Raw genomic sequence first — 13,238 nt, 5'->3', positions numbered from 1 at the left:
TAGTTCTCCTTGAAACTCCCTAAATCAAGTGTCTAATCATATTCTGACCCTGCCAGCTTTCATCAAGCTGGAACTTGTAGTACCTCACCTCTGTATCAGAGTATTTATAAAGTTCTTGTGAGATTGGTTCCATTTCACTGATCAACCATTACCAGCAATGAGGACTTCAGACTTCTGAATTAAGCTGAAGAGAACAGCCATCTTCAAAAGAATTTCATTCACCTGTCCTCAGGCTTTATTTTTTTTCAAATTTTACTGTGTTAGGAAAGAAAGCAACCTTTATTTTTCTCCCAAAACACCATTTTCTCTTGATTTAGGGAAGGAATATTACATGTGTTAGAGGTATTTTCTGCTCCTTAAGATCCTGTATCACTCACAGACATCCTTCCACTGAGATTGATCAGGGAAATGGTACAGATGGCACTTACTGAAAGACTGAGTTTGTTCAGCTTGAAGAGGAGGAAGCTAAGAGAGGGATCTAACTGCTGTATTCACACACCTAAATTTCCAGCTGGGCTTTTTCCTAGCATGTGGGTCAGCAGTGGAGCAAGTGCCACAACAGGCTGTCCCTAGATCTCTTGATAACTTTTCCTGAAGCTCTGAAGTTAGTCCCACTGTCAGCAGTGGATTGGACAGAGACATCGTCTTCCAGCCTAAGTTTTTACAGGAGTTTAAGAAATGTTGAGGAGGATAGGTACAGCTCTTGGGAGATTTCATATGGAATCCTGTACTCAGCTCAAGCACTTTCAGTTTCGTGTAACAAGCAAAACATTATTGGATTGTTGGACTAGTAACCAAGGATCTTGTATCTTGTTTCTCTCAGTGACTCATAAGAACACAGTAGGTTATTTTGCAGTAGAAACACTAGTCAGAAGACAGCTCCAGAGAATACCCACAAGACAAAAGAGGTCACCTTTTCTCTGAGTCAGCATCATTTTAGAGCTGTTGTCTTGCAATTAAAGCTTTATTACATATAGTATAAAAAAATCCATCCTCAACTTCTGATCAGTAAAGTTTCCTGAGCTCCTTTCTCCATGAGATTGATTACTGCCTTCCCTGTTTTTGGAATGTGGCATCACACACTCAAGTTATTTTTGCCTCCCTTGAAGCCACCTGGGGTTTCAGACCAGGTAACCTAATGATAATTTTGGGACAGATAAGCAGCTGCCAAAGGCCATTGCAGAACTGGAAACACTTTAGTGGTAGGTAAAGCAATCCCTATATAAAGTCCATGAGTTGCTTTCAATGGTGAGAAACATTCAGTTGTTAAAAGCATAGACAAAAGACCATAAAACACCTGGTTTATCCAGGAAGCATTTTAATATTCATAGAATCTCAGATGCCAATGGGCTTACACACACTGTACTCTGCAGAAACCACCCCATCCTTCAAGGAAGTCTTCTTCCCTGCAACCTTCCCACAAAAGAGATTACTACTGCAGTAGTCTCATGATATCATCAGCGTTTCAAACCGTAACATGTTTGCTGTCATGAGATTTCCTGATACAATTAAGGCTTCATTGTTTTAACATTTGTATGAACCCCAACATGCACAAAGGCATTCCCCAAGCTGCCAATGGTACAATCAAACAGCATGGCAGCTTTCAGAAGTGCTCATGGTGAAGGTTACATGCTTTGCAAGTTTGAAAAGCCTTTGGGACACCATCGAAAGCTTTGGCTATGATTTACCATGTCTGGAAATTGATATGCTAACTGTGCTTCAGTTAGTAGGACAGCAACTCCTAGGGCCTGTCCTCCTTTACTATCCCATTGATCCAGTCCAAATAGCTGAGGATCTTGGTGTAGAAACCGTAGCCTGTGGCACAGCCGATTCCCCAGGAAACGATGCCGGTAGCCACCCAGCGATCACTTTCCCTGTCTAACACCGTGAAGACGCTCCCGCTATCCCCCTGGCAGGTGTCCTGCTTGCCTTGGAGAAAGCCGGCACAGAACATGTTCTCAGAGAAAACCATGGGGATACCTTTCTTATTATTGTCTAGCCAACTCTGACACCTCTCTCGAGCAACTGCTGGTAGGCTCACATACTTCAAATCGCTTGAGATGCGATTTTTATCCACACCGAAGCCGCTCACGTAGCCCATGTGCCCATGGGTGTAGAACGAGGTGTTGGTAGCATCTGGGAGACAGATGGGCAGCAGTGTAGGGCCCAGAGTTACTGGGTTTCTCAGCTCCAGCAGGGCTATGTCCCCGTTGAAGTTGTGCTCATCTTTAGGGTTGAAATCTGGATGGATAAAGATCCTACGTACAGGGTGGTTACCCATCTTGTGGAGCTCATCTACGTTGGTGTGGCCAAGGAAAATGTCAGCCTCCTCTGCCAGCTGCTCCAGGCTCACATTATTCTGTACTCCTCCTTTGGGGAAGATGGTGTGGGCAGCAGTCAGGATCCAGCGATCGCCCAGGAGTGCACCACCCCCTCGTCCATTGATGGCAGTCAGAGCCTGCCAAGGAAAATTGCCTCTCCCTGCTGATTTGCCACCCAAGATCCGCTGGAATTCAATAACAGGATGGACTGGCTTCCCACACACTGTGGAGAAACACAAGAAAACCATTACCCATCTTCTTTTGTCCTGGTTTTTCTCTCTCTTTCCTCACCACCACTCTTTGATTTCACTTTATTTTGGCTTTCTGGATAGTTTTCCCTTTTCCCTCATGGTACCATTATCCTCACTCCCCATCCTGCATGTTGTCTCAGTTTTGTACTGACTGTAAACACAAATCAGAAAATACCAGACAAAATCAGAGATTTTACTGACCTGGCAAGCAGGATGGAATTCTCTTCTGACCGTCTTGATCCAGCCAGATTCCCTCAGGAGAGCAGGTGAATCTGTCTGTAGGATGAGAGGGAAGGGAATGAGACGCAGGACTGCAGGCATGGGGTGGGAAAACAGAATAGAATAGAATAGAATAGAATAGAATAGAATAGAATAGAAAATAGAATAGAATAGAATAGAATAGAATAGAATAGAATAGAATAGAATAGAATAGAATAGAATAGAATAGAATAGAATAGAATAGAATAGGAAAAGAATATTTTCAAGCAGTTTCTCAGCCCTTCCACCCCAAAGCACTCTTTCCCAGGAAAAGCTGCCTGTGGTAGGGTGTAGAAAGTTTCCATCTGTACATCTTGAAGCTCCTCAGTTCCAGAGGAGCAGTAAAGCTCAAGCACTGTAGAAGAAAAAGTTGAAGGGCCATCTGTGTGCAGTTTTATCTTCATTGAGTCCACAGGTGTACAGAGCACTGTTTGATCTTATTTTAGATTCAAGCTTCTGGTGCCAGTAGTTTGTAGAGAATAGGACAAGGTGGTTTGTCCCAGAAATGGGAACCAGATGAGTCAGTTACTGTACATGCTCAGTATCTATTTCTGACCCTAAGTTGCAGGTCAGCTAAACTCACCTGTTACCTCTCAACACAAACTCCACTACCTCCAACACTCTTGCTTTTCTTAGAAAGTTTGTGCTGGTGACTAAAAATAATTTATATTCAATTTGTCTTAACACTGAAGTAAATGCTTCTAAGAAAGTGTTTGCTGTTCTCCTTTACAATTGACTAAATTATGACCCCCATCAGAATTTGGCTAGAGCTGATATTTGCTTGCTCCTGATTTTTCTTCAGATGAGACTGAGCTCTGACTCTGTATGGAGGAGTTAAACTCAGATGCAAGAATAATCAAATTGAACATTAGTACCAACTTAAAGAACTCTTTAGCAGCATGCCACCTCTCTTCAGCATGCAGCACAAGCACGTGTCCATGATGGTAAATGTGTCCAGAAACTTATTCAGATTAAAAATATTTTTTTTTCTTGTTGAGGCTAAATGAGCAGCCAAGACAAGGAAATCATGAATTCCTTATGCTGATCTTGGAATCAAAGGTCCTACATAATCAATAATGTCTCGGGTGTAAAAAGAAGGTTTTGAATGATGACTTAATTTTTCTGAGCTGCTGCATTATTATAGATTTTTATGCAAGTGTGCTATTTAGCTCTTAGATATCTCTGCAGCTGAACAATATTCCAAAGAGCTAAACAGCATGACACTAGAGTGGAGTGTTTATTTATTTGCCTTTGTAGCAACCTGGACTGATGCAGTGAGTTTTATGAACTTTGGTGATTCTCAGACACCATGCCTCAAATGAAATCCACTGGAAAAGAATGAAATCCACTAGAAAAAAAATGAACCATGACTACAGCTGAGAGAATAAGACCTTCCACAGAAGTTAAGAGGAGCATAGAAGAGGAATATAATGGGTTCCAGGAATGAAGCAGAGCGGGAACAGGCTGAGACAAGAAGACTCCAGAGATAGGCTGCAGGGTCAAGAAAAGACTGGAGAGTCTTCACAGGAGGAGAGCACGAGCCCTAAGTCTGGGGAGAAGAGACAATTCTAATTGGAAACGTGAGAGGGCTTTCCAGGCACAGGTTTGGGTGTCTGTGTGGGATTAGGACTCACCACCTCCCGTTCCGGTGACGATGTGGTAATAGGGCTCATTGCACCGGTATGAGATCACTGACTGGTACTCATTGTTTGCAGATTTGTTAACATAGCTGAATGCACCATTGGTCAGGTTTTTAGGGCTGCCACAGTTCACAACTGCAAGAAAGAAAAAAAAAAAAAGAAGACATAAATCAAAGGCAGACTGATTGAAAGTCTAGGCATTGGGGCCATGATGTGAAGGACCAGTTAGGCCAGTGGGCAAAGAGAGGTTGTCCCAAATTGGATCTCAGATAAGGATCTTTTGCTTTTAGACATTGTAACATCATAGTAATTTTTGAGTGGTATTTTATGCATTTTTGTAAAGGAGGGAAAAAGATTGAATTTTTGCAAGTAGAAAAATGTGAATCAGTGGTGGACCTCCACAGGTCCACACAGGCAGCACATCCATAATGCTATGGCATGGACAAAGTGAGTCAGAGAGTCTGAATTTCCCATGTTCCTGGAGGAGGAAAGCCACAGCAGGGGATGTTATTCCCGTTCTAAGATCACTCACTTTCACAGTGGGGCATGGGTTGATGCCATGTGCCATCAGCCTGGCAGACAGCTGTGAAGGACACCAGCTTTCGGTCGCCCTACATGGGAGAGAAGAACATCTGTTGGTTGTACAGAGCCTTAACTCCTTCTCCACATTAAAATATTATTCTCTGTGCCCATCTTTTCCCTGCTGTCCAACATTTGCTCCTCTGCAGTCTGTTCTGGTTGCTGTCTCCTCCTGCCTTCCCTCTATCCTGTATTTGCCACAGGCTACACATTTTTCACAGCAGGCCAAGATACCAGCAGCCAGCAGCTATGAAACCAAGATGAGTCAGAAGTGCTACCCAGCCCTGGCAATAGGATGGCAAGTGAGGATCTTCTGCTTTCATCTCCTGATTTCGTATCCTTCCAAACAGGTGTTCTTGTTTACCAACTTTCCCTGGGATCTTTATCTTTAGTCTTCTACCAGGGCTTCATGAAAGAGTAACTGCATAAGGAAGAGAGCTAGAAAAAGAGAAACCACTGGAGAGAAGCGAAGAAGGAACAGAAATTGCAAGAGGTTTGCCATGAGTGAAATCTCCAAAGGAAATTTAACTGAAAGGTGAAAGACACAAACTGAAGACAAAACAGAAGAAGGCTGAAGGGAGTGGAGAAGGGATCTCACCTCCATCAGGTTATACCCAGTCTTGCAGCTGACAACAAAATAGTCCTGAAATTGATACACAGGCTGCAGGTCTCTGATGATGGTAAACTGATCCCGTGGGACAGGCTGTGGGCACCGTATTTCTGTTAGAGTGGGACAGATTAAACTGGGATTAGCAAATCCATCCAAATCCATAAAAAAATTAGTGTCAGTTGTCTATAGTAGCCTCTGGGGGAGAAATCTCTTACTCTCTGAGGTGTAGTGGATCTTCCAGCCACGGCTGAACCCTGACTCATCGGTGAGGAAGAGTATGTCCACCTCATTGCTGTTGGTTTCAATGACGCCAGGTGGTTCTCTGCCACAGAATTCACCAATCTCTCTCCCTCGTGCTTGGATCTGATGAGGAAAACATGTATTTCAATAAATTTCAATAAATATTTCAATAAAGTCACATGCCTTTCTGCCTCAGTATACCTGCTTCAACCCAGACCACGTTTACCAGAGTGCCTTCCACAAACTCTGCTTCTCCCTTATCTGGGCATCAGAGCTAGCAACCCCTGAGATCAAATCAAAGGGAAATTAAACTGGAAGAAGGATAGGGCATTTTTCTTCACTCACAGGGGCCTATGACCCAGAGCCTCTGACCTCAGTACAGTGGTAATTAAATGCACTGAGGGAGAGACAGGGGCTCAGTCGTTCGTGCCGGGGCATTCTGCTTGTACTGATTCCATATTTCTCATTGAATAGCGCTGTCCCCATGATTCCTGTCCAGTCTGGTGCATGCTGCAACAAACCCATGAGTGATCAGTGTTCTCAGGGCCTGGAGAGCACTGCTAAATATTGCTGACGATAAGGGTGAAGGGATGGGTCCTCGCTTGAGTTCCAAAGACTGTTTATTCAAAGGATCCAGGGACAAGAACAGCCTCCAAGGAATTCAGGGATGAGAACCAGGATCAGGTTAAGGGCACAGGGTTAAATACAGAGCAAAAGGGGCAGGTCTGAGGGTCGAGGTCCAATAGGGACAAGGGAAAGTGGTGCAGGGGGATGGCTAAAGACTGGGACAACTAATGGGAGAACAGGGGTGAAACAATGTGGCAAAACAAAGCTAATGAGGGTTAAGTGAAGGAAGAACATTCTAGGAAGGGTACATAAATGGTAAACAGGGGCTGAACACAGGTGGTATCAATTTTTACAGAGCCATTAGAATATCAGAACCCAAAAGGTATTAACATGTGGCTGTAAAGGGCTGTGGGAATAAGGTTTTCCTTTTATCTAGAGGGGCATCTCTCCTCTCTTGTGTTGTCCCCTCCAGGGTTGAGGCATCTTGGTAACAGGCCCCCAGGCCTCCACAGATCTCAGTACCTTGAGCTGGTCATAAGGACAGTGGACTTGCTGGTGATCATCAATCTCAAAGGGTTCCAAGAACTTGAGGGAGATAGACAGGCCCTTCTGCAGGCGGATGCTGTAGTTACACCGGAGCTGTTCGGGATAGGGCTGGGGGTACTCGGGGCTGCTCAGGTACCCAGATGCTTCTGTGAACAACTCACTGCTGCACTCCACTGGTGAAGAGGAAGAAAGGAGAGGTCACATAGTGGGGCTGTGCCTGTCATCTGCTTCCCAAGTCACTTCTCCCACCCTTACTGCATGAAGGGCTCCTTCTCTGGAACCCTCTGATCTTTTAAAATTTCTCCTTACCTTTGCAGGAGTGGTGGTCACTCTGAAGCTGGTAGCCAATCCGGCAAGAACAGAAGTAGCCACCCACATAGTTGTGACAGAAGTGCTGGCACTGAGGCCTGTCGTTGCTCTCAGCAGCATTGTTAGGGTCACATTCATCCAGATCTGAAGACACAGGAAGTGAAGGGGCAAGGGGAGGAAAGTGTTAAACCTCCCTGCTCTACACTGACAGTACTTAGAGATCCCTATCCTTGCCTAAAGCTTCTCTTTATTTGCCTGGCAAGGAGGGAAAGTGGCTGGAGCCACACAGGCTTTTCCTTCTGCATGCCGAGGGTATTTCCTACTCACCCACAGCTCTGTAATATGCCAGGAAGCCCCTGTAGGGAATCACTGTGCCGTTGTCTTCGTTGGAGAAATCAGAGCGAAATTCTAAGTGCATCTTGTTCCCCTTAGATACAAACTCCTTTCTTCCCGGGCGATTGCCTGTGGTTGACCCAAGCCGGCCACAATACCGGCCCAAGTCCTTCTTGTCTGCTTTGATCTGTCAAAGGTAAGGTGAAATCAGTGTAGCCTCATGAGATTGAGTCTGCTCCACTCGCCGGTATTACCCAACCATCAGCTGTCAGTGCTTGCTCCTCCCATTTCTATCTTTAACTCCTTCCCTTTCCTTTGTGGGAAGCATCAAAGGAGCCATTGCACATGGTGGCCACTGGATTGCCATCTCCAGGTGTCTATGCACCTACCTTAACATAGTCATAAAAGCAGGACTCAGATGGTTCCAGGTCAAAGTATTTGAAGGTCAGCTTCACCACGTAGCCTTTTGGGACTTGAATATCCCAGCTGCTGATGTTGTTGTTGGGATATGGCTTGGGATAATTGGGGGATCTGATCTCCCCAAAAAGGGGAGAACCTCTTGGGACCGGACTGGAACCGATCACTCCAATAAAGAGGAAGGCCCATGGGAGACAAGGAATATGCCTGTGAACACAACAAATAAACCATGACATTGCACAAAATTAGGTCGTTCAAAATCAGAAGAGACTTCACAACTGACTTATGCACTGTCTAAAGGAATGCAAACACAAGTGCAAACACGGGAGGCCTAGTTGTAGGACCAACTCCTGGCTTGGACCACTCAGGAACAAGAAGGGCAGCTGAAATGAAGACACCAGCACTAACAAGGTTCCAGGAAGCCATTGTAGTAGTCTCTACAGAGAAATTCATCAACCCAGGAAGCATGGGTGAATTCCCTGGGTAAGGTCTGCATATTCCCAGAAGCTGTAGGGCTGATTCTTATAGAACCAGGAGAAGTTTGGTCCCACTTGACCCTGGGCCAGCGGGTTGCTTTGAGTTATCGCTAGTTCAGGAACCTTGGGGAGGATCTGAAACTCTCAAGCTCAGTTTGTCGTGGAGCAATCCTGCTAGTGTCTCCTGGGCAGTCCTCTACCCAGCCATGTCTCCATCTCTGTCCTCCCAAAGTTGGCACATTCTTTTTTTCCTCTCATTCTGCACATCTCCCCTCTTGCCCTCTGTGCTCCTCCGAAACAAGCTCACTGCCCAGAGCAGCAGCTTAACCCCGTTGTCCTATTCCCCTTCCTGGAAAGATTTAACCCCCACGACCCCCCTCTAATCCCACCCTCCCCCAAGGCTGTGCCGGCGCGTCCCCGTCCCCCGATCCCCGGCTCACATCTCCGTGCGCTCGTCCCTGCCCGGGCAGCCCGGCGGAGCTCGGAGCGGCGGCCGGCGGGGAGCCGGGGGCGGGCGGGACGGGGGGAGGAGGAGGAGGAGGAGGAGGAGGAGGAGGGAGGCAGGAGCGGGGAATAGAAAGCCGGACTGCGAACAGCCTGGCCGCGGACCAGGTCCCAGCGCCGCCTCTGCTGCCCTCTGCTGCCGAGCGCCCCGGCCCCGGTCCGCGAACACGGAGCCGGGGGTGCCCCGGGGGTGTCCCGGAGGTGCCACCCAGCAGAGCCGAGCTACCTCCTCTGGCCCAGCACACGGAAAAAAGATTGCCAAAGACCCCTCCGAGGGCTTGGTCTGCAATCCAGAAGCTGTTCCGTGTTTATTCCCATCGAAAATGTCCTCCTAGGAAGTCCCCTCGCCCCAGCAATCGTCCTGGGTTTTCTGGTATAGAAAGACGAGCGAATTTATAGTCTTCACAAATTAATTCAAACTTCTAAAAATCAAGCTGTCAAAAAAAGATAAGTTTTCTCAATTCTGACCTGCTGAAGAGCACTTCTGAGACTTTTTGGGGGGTGGGGATGGGAACCGAGATTGTCTTCAAGAAAAACAAGAAGCCTCAGGCTTAACTTGAGTTAAAGAGATAGTAAGAAAATTAAAAAGTCTACACAATTAAAGGCATTCTGAGAAAAAGAAAAAAATCCCTTTTCAAGGACCCCTCTTGATGCTTCTTCTGCAAGCATTTTTAGGAGAACCAAGATGGATAGATAAGGCCCTCTATTTAATGGAGTAATGAGAAAATACAGCAACTTAAAAACCCTTTTCAGGCTTTTAACAACACAGTGCCCAAGACATATATTTTTGCCCCCAACTGTATGAAGTTTAAAATTTCTTGGCTTTCAGGCTTTGGTGTAAGAGATAAAACACCATTTTAGTATTTTTCCTTAGAATTGTAAGTGGTTTCGGAGAGGTTAGGAAGTGTCTCGCATTGAAATCAGAGGAAGTAATTCACAGCCACAAAAGCATGTTGAATGAAGATGAAAATAGTATTAAAAATAATGAAGAAAGCATCTTTGGGTTATTTATGGAAATGTACTAGAGAACCTGCTCATCAAGCCATATCCCAACAATAACATCAGCAGCTGGGATATCCAAGTCCATTCATCTTTGAATTATTATCCCAACAAGATCACATAAACATGTAATTAATGCCACTGTAATAACACCATATGGCCCCACGTATCAGATTTAAGATTAAACAGGGGACATTATCCCAGTACTTCCTGATGTCCCAGTATGTCGTCCTCATGATGAACCCACTTGGGCAGGCCCACTGCTGTGCCATGCCATGCTGGGGTGGCTTCTTAACTCAGAAACCTCACCTGGAAATAGCTGGGAAATACTGGAAACTGCTCTTGGAGAGATCTGTCACGAGCAGGTCACTGGTGGGAAGAGTGTTCCCTGGCAAAGTACGGACAGATGGACACCCCTGGGGATCATTTGTAAGGAAGTGGGTAATTCTACTGTGTTCTTGACAAAGCAATCTTCTGTCCAGGGGGCAGGTCTGTCCCGGGGCACTTCCAAAGCACATCTCCCCGCGTCTCCATTTCTTTCTCCCGTCCTGATAACATCATCTGGGATAACAGGAGAGTGCTTCAGCTGGTGAAGCAGGGGTGATTAGCTGGGGACACATCCAATCGGAGCAGCCCACCTCTAACACATATCCCAGAGATGTGCCCGATTTGGACAGCACAGCGACACCCTCAGTCCCGCTCCAGGGCTCCCACTGGTGGCATTCCCCATCAGATGCTCTGCACAATCCTCTTCGTGTTAGACCAGAGCCATGAAATACCATGGTACCAGTTTTTCCTTGGAAGGACGTATGTGACCATCTTTGCTTAGGGACAGAATTCCTGTAGGACCACGGGACATATGTGGGACCACGGAATGGCAAAACTGGCACCTGTTTGCTGCCTGCTGGCCTCAGCTGCATTACAAGTGGTCTGGACAATAAACACAGACAATATCAGAGCAAAGTAAAAAAACTGTAGATCTTGAGCGTGGTCAAACATCCTCTCATGGAGCAAGAATCCTGCTTTGAATACAGTGTTTTCCCAGGGTACTCTACCTTTAATCCCCTTGGTTTGACTACCCAAAGTACCCAAAGGCTTGGTTTGAGCCTTCTGGGGACGCTGCCATTGAACTTGGCCTTCACACAGTCAGGCCTATGCTGTCCAGTGGCTCAGAACTCTTTCAGACAAATCATGATGCTTCTGCAGTTCTGGCTGCTAGGGAGGGGTTGATCAAGACCAAAAGAAGGTTCAGGACTCTTAAGAGTGGGTCCTTCCCCTGGTATGAGATGCAGCAGCAGCAGCATCTTGGCAGCCTGCTTCAGTGTCTTCTAAATCAAGGAGTAAAACCAAAGTGTAATGCCCTGAGGGGTACACAGTTCTGCAGCACTAGCCACTCACCAATATCACACCTCCTCCCAATATCACACCTTTCCCCTGCTTTACAGTGTCATCCTCACTTCCCATAGCCTCATGTCTCAGCAATATAGCGCTGTTGGGTAAAGTCACCATCTGACTTAGGCATCACACCTATAGCATGATTATGAAAGAAAAAACTGAATTATTAACACTGGTAGTTACTACCTGAGGCCCTGGAATATGTTGCAGTATTATCCCCTGTGATTATCATTAACGTGGACCACATCAACTGAGAATGATTCTTATCTATGTTTCTGGCACAATCAGATGCCTCCTGAAGAAGAGAGGCTGTCGTGAATATATGGTGGCTGGCAATGAAAGCAATCTACTTGGCCTATCACCTCACAGGCTTACAGGAAAGTTACGTGGATGGCTGGAAGGCCAGTGCTTTGAAGAGTCTGGCTTATCACCTGAAGGCAATAGTGTCTGCCATCCAACCAGAATGTATGCTCAGAAGAGGAGAGTTTGTACCAGCTTGTGGTGCAGGGCTGGAATGAGCTGATGAGTTGTTGACCACACGGTCTGGAAGATACCAACCTGGCCATGGTGAGGTGGGCTTGGTGCTGGGCATCAGAAGCAGCTCAGAGGGTGTTCTTGTGGCATGGAAGCGTGCAAAGAGGGCAACAGTGGAACCAGCTCCAGCTGCTGTCTGCCTTTTGCAACTTCATGATACGACAAAGATGATGTAGAGGTTCCATGTGGCAGAAGGAGCGATGGGTTGAGGAGGCCTGCACAGCGCAGATATGCTGGATGGCCTGGCTCTGATTGCTCACTTGGTTTGATTGTGGCACTCAGATTGTGGATTGTGGGTACTGACAGGGTGCTGCTGCCTCATATGTCCTCAGATACAACTGTAAAGAGCCAGAGGTTGACACTGTAGGCACAGCTGCAGCTCCCCAACCCTTTGCTTATCACATGTTCTGAAGTAATGCTTTTCTCATGGCACTCATCTTTGCAGTTCCCTGAAAAGAAGCTCTCCAGAAAACACTATGTTTAAATGAGCTGCTGGCAGAAAAAAAGCATTTTTTCAGATTATAAAGGGCTTATATTTTAAAAATCTCCCAATCTTCTGGTTCTTTGTGGTGTCTTTGTGTACCCTGCCCTTCAACCTTTTGCTGGGAGACAACCACATGCATTTTTCAGAAATAACTGCCTGTGGACTCGTGCCCATCCCATCAGGTGTCATAATTAAAGAACACCTCTCTCTGTGGCACAGATCTGGCTTTTCAGGGGACCTCCCCCCACTTAGTTCTGCCCCTTGGTCTCCAATGGCAGAGAGCTATGAACCAGCAGAGCTACAATGGCTGTGAGGAGACCCTGCCAAGAATGCCAGGAGGGCTAGAGGTGGTGGCTGTGCTTTCTTACCCCAGGAACAGATCCTGACCCTTCTTCACCCAATGGCACCTTCTGGGGAATGTGAACACAGGGCAGATTACTCCAGCCCTCAGGCTTCACACCACCACATGAGAACCCTAGATGGAAGGACAAGTTCCGTTTCCTACCCATCCTACTTGAGGAGCCCAAGAAGCTGTCCCTGGAAGTGCTCAAAGTCAGGTTGGATGAGGCTTTAAGCGACTTGATCTGAGTGAAATGACACAGAATCACAGAATCACTTAGGTTGGAAAAGATCTCCAAGACCATCAAATCCAATTTTTGACCGATCATTAACCTTTTCAACCAGACTACGCCAGTAAGTGCCACGTCCAACCGTTCTGTGAACACCTCTGGGGATGGTGACTCCACCACCTCCCCGGGTAGTCCATTTCAATGCT

General features: G+C 46.4%; 1 protein-coding gene across 2 annotated transcripts; it reads right to left on the bottom strand.

Moving 5' to 3' along the window:
• Positions 1 to 1,301: 1,301 nt before the first annotated feature.
• Positions 1,302 to 12,938, bottom strand: C1R (complement C1r). Of its 2 annotated transcripts, XM_023939747.2 has the most exons (12): positions 12,832 to 12,938; positions 11,877 to 12,317; positions 8,044 to 8,278; positions 7,649 to 7,841; positions 7,322 to 7,465; positions 6,989 to 7,185; positions 5,875 to 6,022; positions 5,648 to 5,769; positions 5,003 to 5,081; positions 4,465 to 4,605; positions 2,774 to 2,848; positions 1,302 to 2,544 (listed from the first exon to the last, which is right to left on the bottom strand). In XM_023939747.2, the coding sequence occupies exons 2-12, from the start codon at positions 12,035 to 12,037 to the stop codon at positions 1,742 to 1,744; spliced, it is 2,298 nt and encodes a 765-aa protein (XP_023795515.2). In that variant the 5' UTR covers positions 12,038 to 12,317; positions 12,832 to 12,938; the 3' UTR covers positions 1,302 to 1,741. The 2 variants fall into 2 exon arrangements, with proteins under 2 accessions (XP_023795515.2, XP_023795533.2); XM_023939765.2 differs by lacking the exon at positions 12,832 to 12,938 and having other exon boundaries at positions 12,004 to 12,468.
• Positions 12,939 to 13,238: the final 300 nt, after the last annotated feature.

This window comes from Cyanistes caeruleus, chromosome 3, assembly GCF_971803275.1.
Source record: "Cyanistes caeruleus chromosome 3, bCyaCae1.hap1.1, whole genome shotgun sequence".
Lineage (NCBI taxonomy): Eukaryota > Metazoa > Chordata > Aves > Passeriformes > Paridae > Cyanistes > Cyanistes caeruleus.
Note: the sequence above shows the minus strand (reverse complement) of the source record. Positions and strands in the feature narration are given on the sequence as shown.